This window comes from Anguilla rostrata, chromosome 2 (genome assembly GCF_018555375.3).
Source record: "Anguilla rostrata isolate EN2019 chromosome 2, ASM1855537v3, whole genome shotgun sequence".
Classification (NCBI taxonomy): domain Eukaryota; kingdom Metazoa; phylum Chordata; class Actinopteri; order Anguilliformes; family Anguillidae; genus Anguilla; species Anguilla rostrata.
Genome location: NC_057934.1, coordinates 24,850,239 through 24,866,773, shown reverse-complemented (window position 1 = coordinate 24,866,773; position 16,535 = coordinate 24,850,239). Strand labels below are relative to the sequence as shown.

General features: G+C 41.7%; 1 protein-coding gene across 1 annotated transcript; it reads left to right on the top strand.

Annotated features, from left to right (window-relative positions):
- Window positions 1-1,083: 1,083 nt before the first annotated feature.
- LOC135247652 (26S proteasome non-ATPase regulatory subunit 11-like) lies at window positions 1,084-14,915 on the top strand. The gene is made up of 13 exons (XM_064321364.1): window positions 1,084-1,244; window positions 4,032-4,133; window positions 4,625-4,821; window positions 5,126-5,183; window positions 6,101-6,295; window positions 8,219-8,363; window positions 8,923-8,983; window positions 10,248-10,310; window positions 10,468-10,593; window positions 10,712-10,747; window positions 13,197-13,248; window positions 13,798-13,940; window positions 14,622-14,915. The coding sequence occupies exons 1-12, from the start codon at window positions 1,154-1,156 to the stop codon at window positions 13,938-13,940; spliced, it is 1,269 nt and encodes a 422-aa protein (XP_064177434.1). The 5' UTR covers window positions 1,084-1,153; the 3' UTR covers window positions 14,622-14,915.
- Window positions 14,916-16,535: the final 1,620 nt, after the last annotated feature.

Below are 16,535 nucleotides of genomic sequence, written 5' to 3'. Positions count from 1 at the left end.
AAGGCCAAGTAAGCTATTCATTTTATAGAACATTTTTTAAACCGGAGGTCTACTGTAGCACACTGTCTTCCCCTTGAATTTAAAGGTAGTTTACAAGGTAATAGAATAAGTCATAATGTCCTTGAGGTTATGATGATGATCCCACTGCTGCTGAAGATGATGAGGATGATGCTGACTACAATTCTTATTATTATTAGACTTAGGCTATATATTTTACCAGTGGTAGGCTATGTAGCAAAAGCAAAGCTAGGCTAGAAGAAAATGGCATAGGCCTAAATATACATTTTAAACACATTTAAAGTACAAACAAGTATGCTTATCGTGTTTTGTTAACTGCATTTGCAAAATAGAATTAAGAACATAATAAAATTAGAATTTAGGAGGGAAATTGAGAATGGAGGAGGGAATGGAAAGAGCTTTTAGGCTTATTTATTAGTTATGTCTTTATGTGAATCACAATGTTATGGAAAATGATTATTAAAAAAGAATTGGTAATTGTCGTAGAAAAGTAGCTATGGATTCTGGAATGTAATTTATGGTTACTGTTAATTCTATAAACAAGCACATACACACGTAGGCTATACCACACAATTGAGCATTCGACTGTAGGCTAACAATTATAACAATGTGAAGGCATTCTTAAAATTGGGTCTGGCTTAAAAATCATAGCAATATGTAAGAATTGATTACATGAAAATATAAGCATTTGCTGTGCATTTAGCTTTGGTTCATCCTGAATTCCACGAGCCCACATTTCCATGCACTGAATAGTCTACCGAGAAATCACTTACACAGCCTAATTAAGCTTTATGCATAGCGCATATCCTACATTACTAACACATGATCATTATTGTGGGTTACAAATACTGTAGCAAGGTAAATTATATATAGATAGTGATGTATGGACATCATGGGTCATGATCATGGGCAATGTGTTAATCATATGCGAAAATTTACGGTAAATAATTACATTAGTAAGGCCTATATTGTATCGGACGTTAATGAAAAAATCTGAACCGGATGACTTTCCTTCAATGACTACAATTCCCGCCAAAAACCAGGTTGACCAATAACTCGATTTCCCATAAAGCTTTATCGGCAATTTCCTGCTGCTGTCGCGTTTGTTTGGGCAGGCTGCCCGTGAATAGGTAAGATGGCGGCCGCGGCAGTGGTAGAGTTTCAGAGGGCTCAATCTCTCCTCAGTACGGACCGCAACGCGTCCATCGACATTTTGCATTCAATAGGTAAGTTAAGTGGTCGTGGTGTGTGTTAACGTTGGGTAAGTTGGATCAGGAGTCTGGTTGTTCGCGGTTCCGTCATTGCCAGGTGCATTTTGTCCACCCGCGGGAGCCGGTTTGCTTGTTACTGTAGTCTAGCTAGCTAGCTAACATCTTGAACTGCTGCTGCTGCTGACTCACTGTGAGACAGACGTGGTAGGCCGGGAAATGGAGACCCTGGTTGTGAGTGAACTTGGATTTCTGTGCTTGAAGCCAACACATTTCAGTCATTTTTTCAATAAAACCCATTGTTAAATAAAGACATTATTCTGTTCACTTCTATATTTGTACATCGGCATCATGTAAATATATCCTTTGACTTTCGATTCTAGCTAGCTAGTGTAAATTAATTCTCTAGCTAGCTAGCTAGCAAGACTAGCTCGTTGGTATTCGCTATCTAGGTAAAGCTCGGAATCTCACCACTGCCAGTGTCTTTGGCTGTTGGATGCTTTATCGTCATTACATTGTTTGCTAGAAAGGTACGTGGCTAACGTTAGTAGAATACATCCAGAATATCTTAGCTTGGTAGCCAAGTTATTATTATTTATTAAGCGTCATAGTTGGCGCTACCAAAGATGTGCTCGTTTCAATTTAGGATATGGCAAGTCATGTAACGTTTGGCGGATCGCTGGCTAACTTTGTAGTAAAAACTCAAATATGCTTGCTGACGTTGTGGATTTAATGTAGGCGAATCTTTTTAATCGGTGAATATTGCCGCGTTTTTGTCCAAAACATGGTTTGCTTGCTAATGAGCTACCTAGCTGATTACTAGCTAGGTCGCTAGCTGTGCAGCATCATCTATTAAACAAACTTGCTAGCTAACGGTACATCAATGTAGCAGGTTAGTTGCTGATATTAGTCGGTAATGGTTAACGTTAGAGTTCGATAATTAGCTAGGAATTTGTACATTTACATTTTGTGATTTTCTAACGAATAAAACTTGTAACTTGGTGTCATCGTTCCTCAAGACTAGACCTAGTTGTTTCGTAATTAACGGCCTGGTGAACTAACGTTAGTCAACGTTAATTTACTCCACCCAGAAGTGAAGCTTCGAATCAAGTTATAGTATCTGGCTAGTTGGCTATTATTATGCAGTCTAATGTTACTTATCTTTTTATGTACAGGCGTTGCAATACTTAGAGTGCATACTTAAATAGGTGTTGGGTTGTGTTGGCCCCTAGCTAGTTGCAAGCTAATGGTGCGTGACTTCACATTATTATGGTAGGTAGGTATGACGTTAGCTGTTCCACTGCGCTCGAAGTGGGCAAACAAGTGTATCAAGGAATGCCACGCGTAGGTCAAAACATGAGTTCTATTTTAGTCTCTGCCTTTGAAATGGGTAGCTCAATGATTTGCAAAAACTCTCAAGATGACTGTCTCAAGATGGCCATGCTGTTGTTATGCACATACGATACTGTTCTACCGGTGATTGCATGGAAGGATTCTTACAAGGGAGTCCCTTTACATGTTCATTTCACCTAAGAAGTGAACCGTGTCAGAGTAGCTTCTGTATTGGAAATTCAGTTACCATCACCAAACGAAATGAAGTGCATAACCTATGACCAAGCAACAAAATGAAAGCAAAGCTTTAGTGTCAGGTGTTCTTTGCAAAGAAAAACATTAAGACTGTTCTGTAAAAAAATGTCTTAGTTGCTAATTATGATGACATGCAAGTGGCAGCTTAAATATAGACTTAAGTACACCGTTCTTTGCTTAAAAAATGTGTCATGTATGTATTTTCTAGTGCTTGACTAATACCAGGATCAGAATACTTGGATATGCTCTCCAGGATGTTTTTATTGTCACCTGGCAAAAGCAAAAGTCCAGCTTTTGTGAATATTTTGCTGCATGCAAGCTGTTTTTAAAAAGATGAATGATGGTGTCCATGCCAGTGTATTTTACACAGATTTGGACTGTCTTGTTTTTTCCTCTTGTGCTTGGTATGATTTTAGAATAGGTGCACTGGCTGCTTTTTTACATTGTGATTATCATCTATGGTCCCTGCTTTAAAAAAATTGAAGCTAATAATTTATAATTGTTGTTGCAAAGCATGCTGTATTGATATGACTTCCCATCCAGTTCTCCCAAAATATTTTCTCAGTTATTCTATTTTGAGGCTATGCCTCTTAACACTTTACTTTTGGCAAGGGTTATTTTGTTCTGTTCCCCTGGGAAGGATGATTGATCACTAAGCTTAAGAAGTATGAAAACATTTTGAACCTGGGTTACTTGCTTGAAGAAAAAAAATCCACACCTGACAACCTGAACCTAATGGCCAGGTCTCTCTTGTAAAAGAGATTTTGATCTCAATGGGACTTCCTGGTAAAATAAAGTTTAAATAAAAAAAATAAAATTGTGTTTTGGGAAGCTATTGCAGATTTTGCTGCAGTGTGTCAGAACTCGCCCAGGGAGAACTCTGTGTTCTGCTGCTTGGCAAGGGTTTGAGTGTTACCTTAGAACAGTGGTAACCGACCCTGTTCCTGGAGATCTAGCTTTAATTCCAACCCTAACGAAGCTCAGCTTCACCTTCAGCAGCTAGAGATCTTGCTGAGCTAGAGTCAAGTGCCCCAATTTAGGGTTGAAATGAAAACCAACAGGATGGTAGATCTCCAGGACCAGAGTTTGTTGCCACTGCCTTAGAATGACCGAACAGCCAGTCGCTTCTGCACAGCTTGCGCGTCCTGTCCCGTTTTCTCAAGCCCATGGGGGTCTGTCATCAACACTAATCCTGAACTTTGCCTGTTATTCCCTCAGTGAAGCGAGACGTTAAGGAGGACGATGAGGAAGCTGTTCGGGTTAAAGAGCAGAGCATCCTGGAGCTGGGATCTCTCCTGGCCAAGACGGGACAGGCTGCGGGTAAGACCTTTGCGCATCGCTGCCAGTGAGTGCAGACTCCTTCAGCTTCCCTGAGCTGGTTGGCAATCGAATCGACGTGTGTTGTGTTGACACAAGTCAGTTACAGTACTAGTGATCAGTTCCATCTGTCAGAATTTTTTTGATTTACATTATTACCATGAAAAATTCCATGTCCGATTTAATAATGTGCACAGATTATGGTTTACTGGACTGCTGTCATTAGTACAATTTACGGGGCAAATAGCCTATGTGGCAGCTAATGGTAGATTTGGGGAGAGCGTTAGCTACTGTATCATTCATAAAAATCATCTTAAGATGGCCACATGCTGTTCTATCTTTGACAGTTGGCAAGAAGATAACTTTACAAGGCATTTCTTGACAAATGAATTTAGCTTAAGAAGTGAAGTCTGGCGTGTAAGAGTAGCTCCCCTCAGATCCGCACCCCCGATTCTAAGTGCGTTGGGACTGTGCGCTCTGGCTCCCTCCCGCAGAGCTGGGGGGCCTGCTGAAGTACGTGAGGCCGTTCCTGATCTCCATCAGCAAGGCCAAGGCGGCCCGCCTGGTGCGCTCCCTGCTGGACCTCTTCCTGGACATGGAGGCGGCCACGGGGCAGGAGGTGGAGCTCTGCCTGGAGTGCATCGAGTGGGCCAAGGTGGAGAAGAGGACCTTCCTACGCCAGGCCCTGGAGGTAAGCGGCCTCGTCCAGTCGGACCTAGAAGGGAGCAGCAGATCTCTGCATACTGGCTGCTCAGCACATGGCTGTGCTAAGTTAATTTACATGGTGGTTTTTTTTTTCCTCCCCCCTCAAGGAAAAATTAGTCCCTATGCTTTTTCCAGCTGGTTTGAGTATTGTGAGTTTGTTATCGAATATTGTATTTCCAAGCTTTGGTATTTCGCTGCTCCTATTTATTAGATATTGTGATTTCTTTTATGAATGTAGGGAAATTGGATGGTAGATGTAACAATCTTTACTTGTCATTCCCTTTCTGTAGGCTCGTCTAGTTTCCCTGTATTTGGACACAAAGAAGTACCAGGAGGCCTTGCTGCTCGGTGAGTTGCAGCTCGTTTCCCTGCGCTTTGTCAACTGCCCTTCTTCTGGTGGTATTCAATCCGACGTTCCTTGTTGATCGTTGTTATTCCGGCCGCAATGAGCACAATGAGGGATTTGCATGAAGGGTGTTCTGTCACTAAGTTGTTCTACAACAACAAACAGAAATGTAATTCTGTTCCTTGTTGCAGGGCTGTCCAGTTGGTGCCCTCAGTTTTGGCCTCAAAACCTAGAAGTATCGAACAATCCGTTCCCTCTACAGTCAGCCTCTTATCTGACCCATCTCTCCCTTTCAAACTTCAATAAACCGCTTTCCTTTCTGTCAGCTTCTTACAAGTTTAGGAGCTTTGTAACAAATCTGCTAGATCCATGCTGTGATTGTTCAATGAGGAGTTATGCGGAGAAGATCAAACCGCTTTTGATTTTAGGGAATGCCTTCCCTAAATCATAGTGATGAAATTAATTGTTCAAAGAAACGTATTGCTAGTTTTGAAGTGTTGTTCTCTGTGGGAGGCACAGATTGTTTTTCTCCATATTGGTTCTCTAGACGCTGAGTGAACTCATTCACCTATACCAGTGGTAACCAACCCTGTTCCTGGAGATGTACCATCCTGTAGGTTTTCATTTAAACCCTAATTTGGTGCATCTGAATCTACTAATTGGCTCAGTGCAGATCTTTAGGTGTTGAAGGATGTGTGCGTTGTTAGGGTTGGAATGAGAACCTACAGGATGGTAGATCTCCTGGAACAGAGTTGATTACCACTGAGCTGTACCGAAGGTCTTTTATACACCTATTATGTTTGGGGTCTATTATTTTCAATAGGAGAACTTATGGTATCCAGAGGGAGTGCGGCCATGTAGATCATTGGGCAGGGAACAAAGTTTTAAATGCTCATTACTGCTGCTCCCCCCTCTGCAGGCTCTCAGCTCCTGCAGGAGCTGAAGAAAATGGACGACAAGGCCCTGCTGGTGGAGGTGCAGCTGCTCGAGAGCAAGACCTACCACGCGCTCAGCAACCTGCCCAAGGCCCGAGCCGCCCTCACTTCTGCCAGGACCACGGCCAACGCTATCTACTGCCCGCCCAAGCTTCAGGCAGCCCTGGACATGCAGTCAGGTGAGCCACCGCCGCCTGCTAACCCTGTGGTGAACATGCGCGCTTAGCCAGCGCTTGTCCTTTTCTGTGTGCGAGTGAATGAAGAGGTGTGGTAGCTGGGACACGTGCGGCGACCACACTAATGCCAAACTGAAATGGCAGGAAGCTGCCATTCGTTTTAGAGAGCGACCGTTGGATTCGTTTGTGGCCGGGATCAGTATCTCCATACTTGAGGGCCTTAGCTGTGTTTCTTTGTCTCATATTTAAATGAGCAACTGACTAAAACATGGATACTCAAATCTGGACATCGAATCCAAATGCATCCCTGGTTTGCTTTCCACCCAATTAATTAACTGATCGATAGGGGTGAGACGATACACAAAATTCACGATACGGTGTTCACGATACGATACTCCTTTTAAAAAAATGGAAAAAACACTTCATTGAACTAGTCTTCTTATTTATTGAACAATGTAATGTAAAATGTCACTAATATGTCAAATTAACTGAGTAATTGCAGTGCGAATTCTAACATCTCAAAATAAAGTGCAAGTTTAGGTTAACAATAATAAATAATAACCATACAATAACAATAAGATATGTTTGGATTCAAATGCCAACCACCTTTAAACCTTTGAAAATAAATAAAATAAATTAACAAATAAATAAATAATAATGCACATAGAACCAACCTAGTTTAGTTTAATTTACACTGATTACTTTTTTATAACACAAGACAATTCTTTGCACTGACACGATGTACTTCTGCAAATTCTACTTTTTAAACCTCAATATTAAAGGCTAAATATCCAAATGAAACATAAGCCACACTTAAAGGCTATACTTCATGTATTTATTTAAGTATGTTGACAATGGCAATGTTGTTGACTCTCGGTGTGACGTCTTATAAACGCCGGGCTGTCGTTCTGTGCTCTCTGCTTTATGCTTCCGACACGATGCTCATAAGCAGGGTGACTAAAAACAAAATACGAGTTTTGCCCTGGTTAGGCTGTAGGGTTAGTCTGCCATTTAAAAGCTATTTGGCGAACTAACTTTGTTATTTTAGTTTGTTGTCTTCATGTGACCACGGATGAAGATGTTTGTGCTTGGGTTCACCGTCCACTCTGTGACATACAGTCTATTAGGTTGTGTATCGCGTTGATAGGCGTTGTGATTAAAATCCTCCCGTAAAGTCACAGGCGAAGCTTAGATAGTTAAGGGGCAGCTTGTTTTTGGCTTATTTGCCTTACATAGTGTTAGCGGATGGCTACTTCCTGGTCAGGCGAAAGGGCAGGCGGAACCGGCCAATGAGGAGCCGAGTTCAACGAGTCTCGTGGCCGTGACGCGAGATGGGTTGCCAGGTTACTGCCATGTAAATAACGCAATAACACAGTACAGACAAAGTTTGGGCATCCGCCACTGTGGCGTGTAAGCCTCACAAATTTACCAGCCACTCCGCAAAATCACCCGCATTTGGCGGTGTTAATTTTACACCCTGGCTACAATTGTGATCATCGGCAACTTTGTCTTAGAGGCAATTCTAGGACAAAGTCATGTTTTTCTTTAAGAATATTGATTATGATTATGACTAATGAGTAACGATGAAATGTAAAATAAAAATAATAATCAATTTTTTTTAAATCACGTATTAATTTCACAATATGCGATACAGTGCCACGAATCGTTTCGCCATTGTTTTGTATCGCGAAATTCGATGCAACAATATTTTGTCTCACCCCTACTGATCAATTAGTGCTACTGATTGGCCAGACTGTCTTCACACCTGTCTCTCAGGTAAAGGGAAGTGCCCTAACCTATTCTAACAAAGACTGCCACTGGGCAGTAATGAGAACTACTCTGGCTGAAGGCTTTACCTGCCAGTCTTACGTAGGTGTACTCTGTGCCGCCATGAAGAAAGCTGACTGCGTCCTGCCCTCTCCGCAGGGATCATTCACGCCGCCGAGGAGAAGGACTGGAAGACGGCCTACTCCTACTTCTACGAGGCGTTCGAAGGCTACGACTCCATCGACAGCCCCCGAGCTATAACCGCGCTTAAGTACATGCTCCTCTGCAAGATCATGCTCAACTTGTGAGTGTTACAGCTGAGCTCCTTACCCCACTATGCTGAAATGCTATACTTGCACAGTATGTAATGGAGTGGGCCATGAATTTGAGAAGGGCTTTTGAAACTGTTTATTTGATAAGCTCAGTCTTGGAAGAGGCAATAAGGGGTCTGTATGGAGTAGGAAAAAAAGCCTGGGGAAGGTGGTAGTATAGCATTTATAAATGAACTTTATTAAGGTCCCTTGCTTGAGATGGGTAAGATGTAATGAGTGTTTCTTGGGTTCCGTCTTGAAATGCTTCATGAATTCTATTAACACATATTAAACAATTAATTTAGGGTTTGCTGTTCATGTTCAGAAGAGGGAATTGCAATATACCTTTAAAAATAAATCATTGGAGCTGGGTGGTTTTCTGATCACGTGCGAGTTTACTTTCTCCCATATTTGCATAATAAATAAATATTGGTTGCTTGTGAACGGGAGCTGTTGATGGGAGCCTATGGGGGGGCAGTGCAGTGCATTGATGGTTTGGCTTTGAAGAGAATCAGAGCCAGTGACCCTGTTCTTTCACTGTCTGTCTCGCAGGCCAGAGGACGTACAGGCCCTCATCAGCGGCAAACTGGCCCTACGGTATGCAGGCCGACAGGTAAGAGCCACGGTCGCTGCCTGTTTTTGGACCGGCCCTTCCTTCCTTCCAGTCCTCCCGTGGAAAAAAATATATATATTTCAATGTTTACAATGTTCTTTTTACAGCGTCCTTTGGCTCGGAGCCTGAGCATTCTGAACACAAGCCCCTGAAGACGGGTATTTTTGTAGCCTTGTTGCCGATGTAGTTTGGCTCCGTCCTCCAGGAGGCAAAATTTTGAGTTACAGAGTGAGGCGTTCATTCCAGTATCAGTCACGACGGTCACCCCACCGGTCGCATCGCTGCTAGGCAATGAATCAGCTGGATGGAGCAGAGTTGTTTTTCTTTTCACAAACAACTGCTGTTTCCTTTGAGCTGGGGAAATAAATCCACATCTGGCCCGTGCATTGATTGTATTACAGCAGATAAATGGGATAGTGAAAATGGGGGAAAATAAAGATAGGAAGCAAGGATAGTTGTAGTTTTTTGTTTTTGTTTTCTAGGGTAGGATAAAATTAGAATGGAGTTCTCAGGAGCAAAACGAAAAGGGTTTAGTGTATTGTCCTGCATTTCAGTATTTTAGCCGAGGCCCCATATGGGCTCACAGTGATGATTTTTATTAAATATTACTTTTTCGCACACAATTCACTTATACAGCTGGATATTTACTGAAGTGAGTCAGGTTAAGCACCTTGCTCAGGGGTGCAACCGCAAAGCTGCCACTGGAAATCGAGCCCACAGTTACAAGCTCAGTTCATTAGCCGGTGTACGACATTGCCACCATGATTTTATGTCTTAAAAATTGTATCCACATTTTGAAATAAGGCTGGTTGGTAGGTTTCTATGGAGGTACTCAATCCAGGTTTGCAATGGGACACATGATTGTGTGCAGCTGGACAAAGAATCCGGTTTCGGTGCTCTTGGCCACTTATTCAGCGGCGTTCAAGAGTGTTCATAGTGCATTATTGCTTGTTTATTTGTTCTCATTTAATATGCACATTTTTACTCAGTAATTGGCATTCAGTAGCTGCACTCCCATGTTTCTGCAAAAAATAAAAATAATTCTATGGTCCTATGACTCCTTTTGGCTACATAGTACCAATGGAACAAGCAATACTAGCTGAAGCTTAACACCCAGTTGTTCAGTTGTGGCCCCACTATTCCCAGAAAGAAAGTTAAGAAATTAGCCGTTTCCGGTTTGTGTGTGTTGAAGTTCCAGCAGTGGAAATATGGCTATGTCAAAGTCAGATGTGAGTTGACGGTCTTCCTCTCCATGTCCCTGCAGACAGATGCGTTGAAATGTGTGGCGCTAGCCAGCAAGAACAGGTCCTTGGCAGATTTTGAAAAGGTGTGTTTTTCCTTCCACATATACACATTGACACCTCTATCTCCCAAATGATTATGCATGTATGGTATTAAATAAAACAATGTTAATGTTATAGTAATATCAACAAAAATGACAGTGAAATGTTGGTTAGGTTATTGTAACTCGGTCTGTCTCTCAGGCCCTGACAGAATACAGAGCAGAGCTGAGGGACGACCCCATCATCAGCACCCACCTGGCCAAACTCTACGACAACCTGCTGGAACAGAACCTCATCCGTGTCATCGAGCCCTTCTCCAGAGTACAGGCGTGTGGCGGTCATCTTTTCAAAGCCCTCATAATCCGCTCTGAATGCTTGTTCTGTCTGTGCTTGAGAACCTCCCCCGTCTGACTGTTAATATTTTCTGGTTGTGTTTGTTTTGCAGATAGAACACATATCGACTCTAATCAAACTCTCAAAGGTACGACCTGTTCATGTCTTTGGAAGCCGCTGGTATTTGATGAAGGTGTTATAAAAACCTGAAAGAAAAGAAGATTGACAGAAAAAAAACTGCGGAAGATATTAATCACAGAGTGGTGCATTTACTTGGTGATTTGTTATGCGTTATCATTTCATTTATAATCTTTTGCGTATTCTTCTGGCAGCCAGTATTTTCTCCATAAGCGAAATTATGCTGGTAGATCATTCTGATTGGTTGGTACCGTATAGTTCCCAATGCCGTCCTATCCTTTAGAGCCAGCAGGCTGTCATAATGAATATTCATCATATGGTAATATGGAACAGCAAGCGCCAGGGGACAGAAGAGATGATGGGTAATGTGTCAGGAAGAGCAGATTTTAGCACACCTCTCTGACCGCCAGGTTTGTTTGTACTAGTCTGTCTCTTTCTTGTTGGTGTGACATTAGCTGCTTTTCGGGTCCTTACACAGGTGGGCAGTGTATGTCATTTGTCATGTTCAGGATGGTCTGCTTTCACAACCATTGCTTAGTTCAGTTCTTTTAGCTTGGTTGCAGTTGCACAAAATGTGCTGCAATCTCAGTACTCAAAATGCATACGCAACCACATGCCATTCCATGGCTGCCATTCTATATTTGCCAGCTTAATCTAATAGAAATGATATGAAACAGAGTGGCATGCCAGGATCAAGTGTTGATCGTGAAACCTCAGAAAGCGATTATTTTAAAACCACAAAAGCAAACGGAGCAGAACCTGCTCCTGGTGAGTACCATACGTCCACTGCAGAAATGGGATTCTTGCTTCCAGTTGAAGTCTGTCGACAGACAATAGGTGACACCCTGATGAGGCTGGCCTGGTACCAGAACCAAAGGCATTCATATGTCAAGCAGACGGTCAATTGTTAAATTACAATTGGGAGTTTGAGGGAAGGTAGTGCAGGAGCATTTAACAGCAGATTACTTCTTTCATCCTCTGTCAAGTTACAAAAACTGTGTCATACAGAACTATTTTTATACCCACGTACACAATGGTATTACATGCATCAATGAGTTGTTTGATGCAAGTTTTACTTTTCCTAATTCTGTGGGACATTAGATTGTCAAAGGAATTATTAGTTCCTCAAGCCTTGGACTATTTGGATTTGTCCAGTGACTGATGCTTTGATCATTTTCAGTGGTTAGTCAATTGACTGATGTGCCTTTGTGGAAAGGTAGTTTTATGAAATGCACAGCTTAATGTGTTTCTGTACAGAAGTGGTTCTGATGTGCTGCACTTCATCTATGGTGACAAATCCAGTTTGTCTGTCTTATTTATTTTATGCATTATGGAATAATTGTATGGAGAAGATGGTGAGGGTATGTAACCTGTACAGTACCAGTCAAAAGTTTGAGTGCACCTGCTTGAAACCAGGTTCTTCATAATGATTTGTGCCGTTATCTGTATTAATTTGCCTGTGAACACTTAATATTTCATTATATGATTTGTACATGTACAAGTAGATAACCTTTGGTGAATTGCATTAAAAATAAATTTTTTAATGAAAATGGAAATCACACAAAGCAAGGGGATTTCAGTCTGACCCAGTCTAGCCCAACACTGTTAAAATGCTGAAATATGTATAACAGTGTTAGAACCCTGGCTTAAATGGATATTCTCTGATTTAACTAGCATGGTACCTAATTAACCTCTTGTCAACAATCATTGTTAAAAGGTGAGGGTTCATGATTGCTGCAAGTACAGGTAGAATAGGTGCAACTTCCAACTCATTCCTGAGTGTAAGTGAGCAGAAAATGGGGAAATATGCTCAGTTAAGCAAAAAAAAAAACGGTCAGTAATTACTTTTAGAAATGGAGAGCAATCTTTAAGACAAATCTCAAGAACTTCATCCAACGATTCGAAGAAAACGGCCGAACAAGGTCAGGCAGGCCAAAGGTGACATCAAATTCAGAGCACAGGTCCACTGAAGTCACTAGTTTGCGAAACCTGCAGTTATCTTCCCCTGAAATACAAGATCTGCTGAATAGCTGGGAAGACGTATCTGATCATTTCCTGCTGAAACGTCCGAACCGAATGCCTTGTGTTTGTGAGGCTGTCATCAAGGCGAAGGTGGCTATTCTGAGGAATCCAAGATTTAAGAGACAATTTAAAATTTTCTTGAACATTATTTTCACACTCCTTATGTTTTGCTGTGTATATTATAACAAGTTTTTATTTTCAGGCATTTACAGAAATTTATACAATATTTTAAAAAACCGTGTTCCCAGCAAGTGTACTCAGACTTTTGAGTGGTACTGTATATGGTAATATTCCTTTATTTTTGATGGGTTTGTCACTTATTCATGTTTTTTTAAGTAAGGTGACTGGTTGTACAAATTTGCAAGAATGGCAAATGCAAAATATTGAGCATCATGTTCTGTGAGTGCTTTCTGACTAGACTGCTTCCTCGTTCATAGGGAGATGTCGAGAGGAAATTGTCGCAGATGATTTTGGACAAGAAGTTCCACGGTAAATATGACAAATTGTACTTTTGCACGTCACGCTGTACATTCTTGTCTGTGTTTTATGCAGTAGCTTTGTTCAGTTGCTGTCTTCCCTTTTATCAAGCAGATCTGTGTAGTCCGTTTGGTGAAAATTGGCACTGCCATTCTGCTTTTCATGCCAATCGACTGGCTCACTTGCCAGATTCCCAATGGCAAAACCGCCCAAGCTAATCTCGCAAGCCCTGGGGGTCAGCGTGTCCTTTCACTCTCAACTCCCATGTCCTGCTACTGTTGGTAATCTCCATCTGTCGCATTACGATCACATAACCACATCTTTCTGGTTAGGGCCAGGACAGTGGACAGATAAGAACATTCACAGTGGCCCTTACTGAGGATTGGGTTGAGTCCCAATTCGCGTGACTTTCAGTTAGTTTGTACCACGTTTCGGCAAGATGGCCCCCAGTCACATTACAGATTTTAGGTCTGTGTGCACTGGAGCATCATCGTCAGCCATGTGTGCTAGCAGTCAGCTGTCCTTGTTCTTGACCTTGTGCTTTCCCCTTTGTTTGAGCAGGAATACTGGACCAGGGAGAGGGAGTGCTGATTATATTTGATGAGCCCCCTGTAGACAAAACCTATGAGGCAGCCCTGGAAACCATTCAGAACATGAGCAAAGTGGTGGATTCGCTCTACAACAAAGCAAAGAAGCTGACATAGGTAAGCATAGATCTGCCATGCCAATTATTCCTATAGAATGTTATCTGTCCAGGTAGCATGTTAGACTACTTTTCATCTGTGCATGTTATCTTAGCCCATTGTTATATGGCTAATTAAATGTAGTCTTATTTGTAATTTTACCTGAGATGTGAATTGCATGGTTTGATATTGAAACCGATGGTTTCAGTAACTAGATTACCTGCACAATATTACCAAAATTAACAAAACATCCTTCATAAAGAGGAGCAACTCTTGTAATTTTCTAGTGTACCATAACTGAAGGCTAGCTAATAGCTATAAATGCAATCAGTATAATCTCATGATTAATAAATGACATTTCATAGGTAAAAATGGTTTCGGAAACCGCCTTTTAAACTTTCAAGCTTGGTTTTTCGGCTAGATTTGTAAACTACATAAATTGGGAAGCTAGCTTGCCTTATGAGTTTTTCGGTTGGCTACAGTCCTTATGATCATTTAGCAATATTTTACTTGGGGGAAAAAGTTAAATAAAGAAGCATCATAGACACCAATATAGTTGTCTAATAGATTTCCCTCTTAAGCCTTACTGTTCAATTAAAGTTTATAACGGAGACGTGGACACAAGAAAATGTGTTCTTTGAAGCCAGCGTGTTCAAACGGAGCACGGCAGCGGGACTAACCGGTCGTCCGTCTCATTCACAGAAGTGAAGACCTCGGCTGTGGAGAATGTGTGTGACCGGTGTATGGAACATTTGGGAGAAGGGGTGGGGGAAAGGGTCGGGAATGGAAAAGACTACAGAAAAACCCACAAACTGCACCAGGATTCCTCGGTTCCCTACGGAAAGTTTTTAACTTCTCTTTCAACGGACAGAACTTTTCAATTGCATCATTTCCTCCCCCTTTCTTTTTGGTATTCCTTTTCAGTACTCTGTAATACTCAGCGGCCCTGCAGGCCATCAGGGAAAACTGTACAAACACAATAAAAAATTAAAAGCATATACAGTATAAATATATAAATATATCCATCTCTTTCAGAATAAGTCAGTCTACTCTGTTGCCATCCAGAGGCATGCTGCTGCCTCGACGCCCAGAGATATGCAGTGTGCAAAACCCGCCATGGTCAAAGTGGTCTAAGAATACCTCCCTCGTTCCCCTGTTGTACTTCTTACTCAAGCACATTGAGTGGTTGGTGGAAGGAAATGTGTGGAAGGGTCTAGCAGGTTAGTCACATGACACGCACAGTACTCCTCCTAGCTGTGTCCTTGTGTATGCACGATGTTACCAATCTGTTCTCCTGCACCTCCTGCTTTCACCTCTGATAATGATCAGCCAAATGCAAGTGCTTTTGTAGAGGAGGTTAACTGTATGGAATTTAACCACTCTTTGCCCATTCATTGAGAGGACAATTAACATCTTTTCCATATTCTGTGATGTTAGTACCTGCTACAGTCATGTTAGTTTTTGGTCTGTTGGTAGGGGTGTCTGCTGGTCAAAGCTGAACTCTTGCCTACTCTTCCCATATTGATGGTTACTCAAACGGTAGTTCAAAGGTTCCAGTAGGACATGCCAACCGCCAGTTTGTATTTTTTAAAGGTAATTTTTCTAATAAATATTTTGTATTTTTGTGGATAATTGTATCTCTTGCAGAACAGTTTGCCCTTCTCAAGAAATGTCTTGTGGTTTAACGAGTGACCTATTTGTTGTTTTTTGTGTTGTGGGGAAAAGGGAAAAGATGGGGAATTTAACTGAGACTGATATTAAGCATGTTGAGCTGATTTAAGAAGCCTTTAGTGTCAAAGCTGGTTTCAGGATGATGTTGAACACTTTGCCATTGAAACTAGTTAAATCGTTGACTATAAGCATTTTTTTGGAACAGGTCTTGAAAGTGGTGCCTTGCTGCTGTTGTCAGGACAACATGTGAGGGAGGGGCAAATTAGTGCTTGTGTGTTCTGAGGGCTAGCCAGTTTCTAATTGAATGGTAAAGCTGGAGAAGCAGTTATTGCCATGTGCCTGTCTTTTGCCTGACTTCCTGACTGTGTTCTCGATTGCATACTAACCAGAGGTGGCATTGCTGTGGGCACAGAGTGTTGCAAAGTTCTTGTTGAAGAATAACTTTTACTTTAGTAAGTTGCTTGCTGGGAATTATGTTCACTGAAGACCATGTTGCCATAATCTACACTTGGGTTCAGTACACCGTGTCCTGCTATTTTTGAGGAGCACAGAGGAGATGTACCGTGTGTGCCCATTTTGAAAGGAGTTTCTATTACAGGGCTAACTCATTACACCTGGGATGTGTAACAGGATTCATCAAGGGACACAGGGTTGGCTGTCGGGTTTTATTTTTATTTTTTTATATTTCTTTTTTGCCTATTTTATTAATATTTCTTTTGAGTAACTAACCATGGGTAAGGTTGTGGCTAATGGAAAGATGAGACTAAAATCAGCTGGGCTTCAGCCCTTCTATAATGTGGGATCTCTCATCCCTGCCTTTGAGCATTTTGTTAGCATATTAGCACCCCCAAATGTAGATATAGTGTTTGCAATTGTACATTTTCGATGCTCTGTTGATTAGGGGTGGACAATACCAATACTGTACCTTCGCATCAGGCTGGCAGT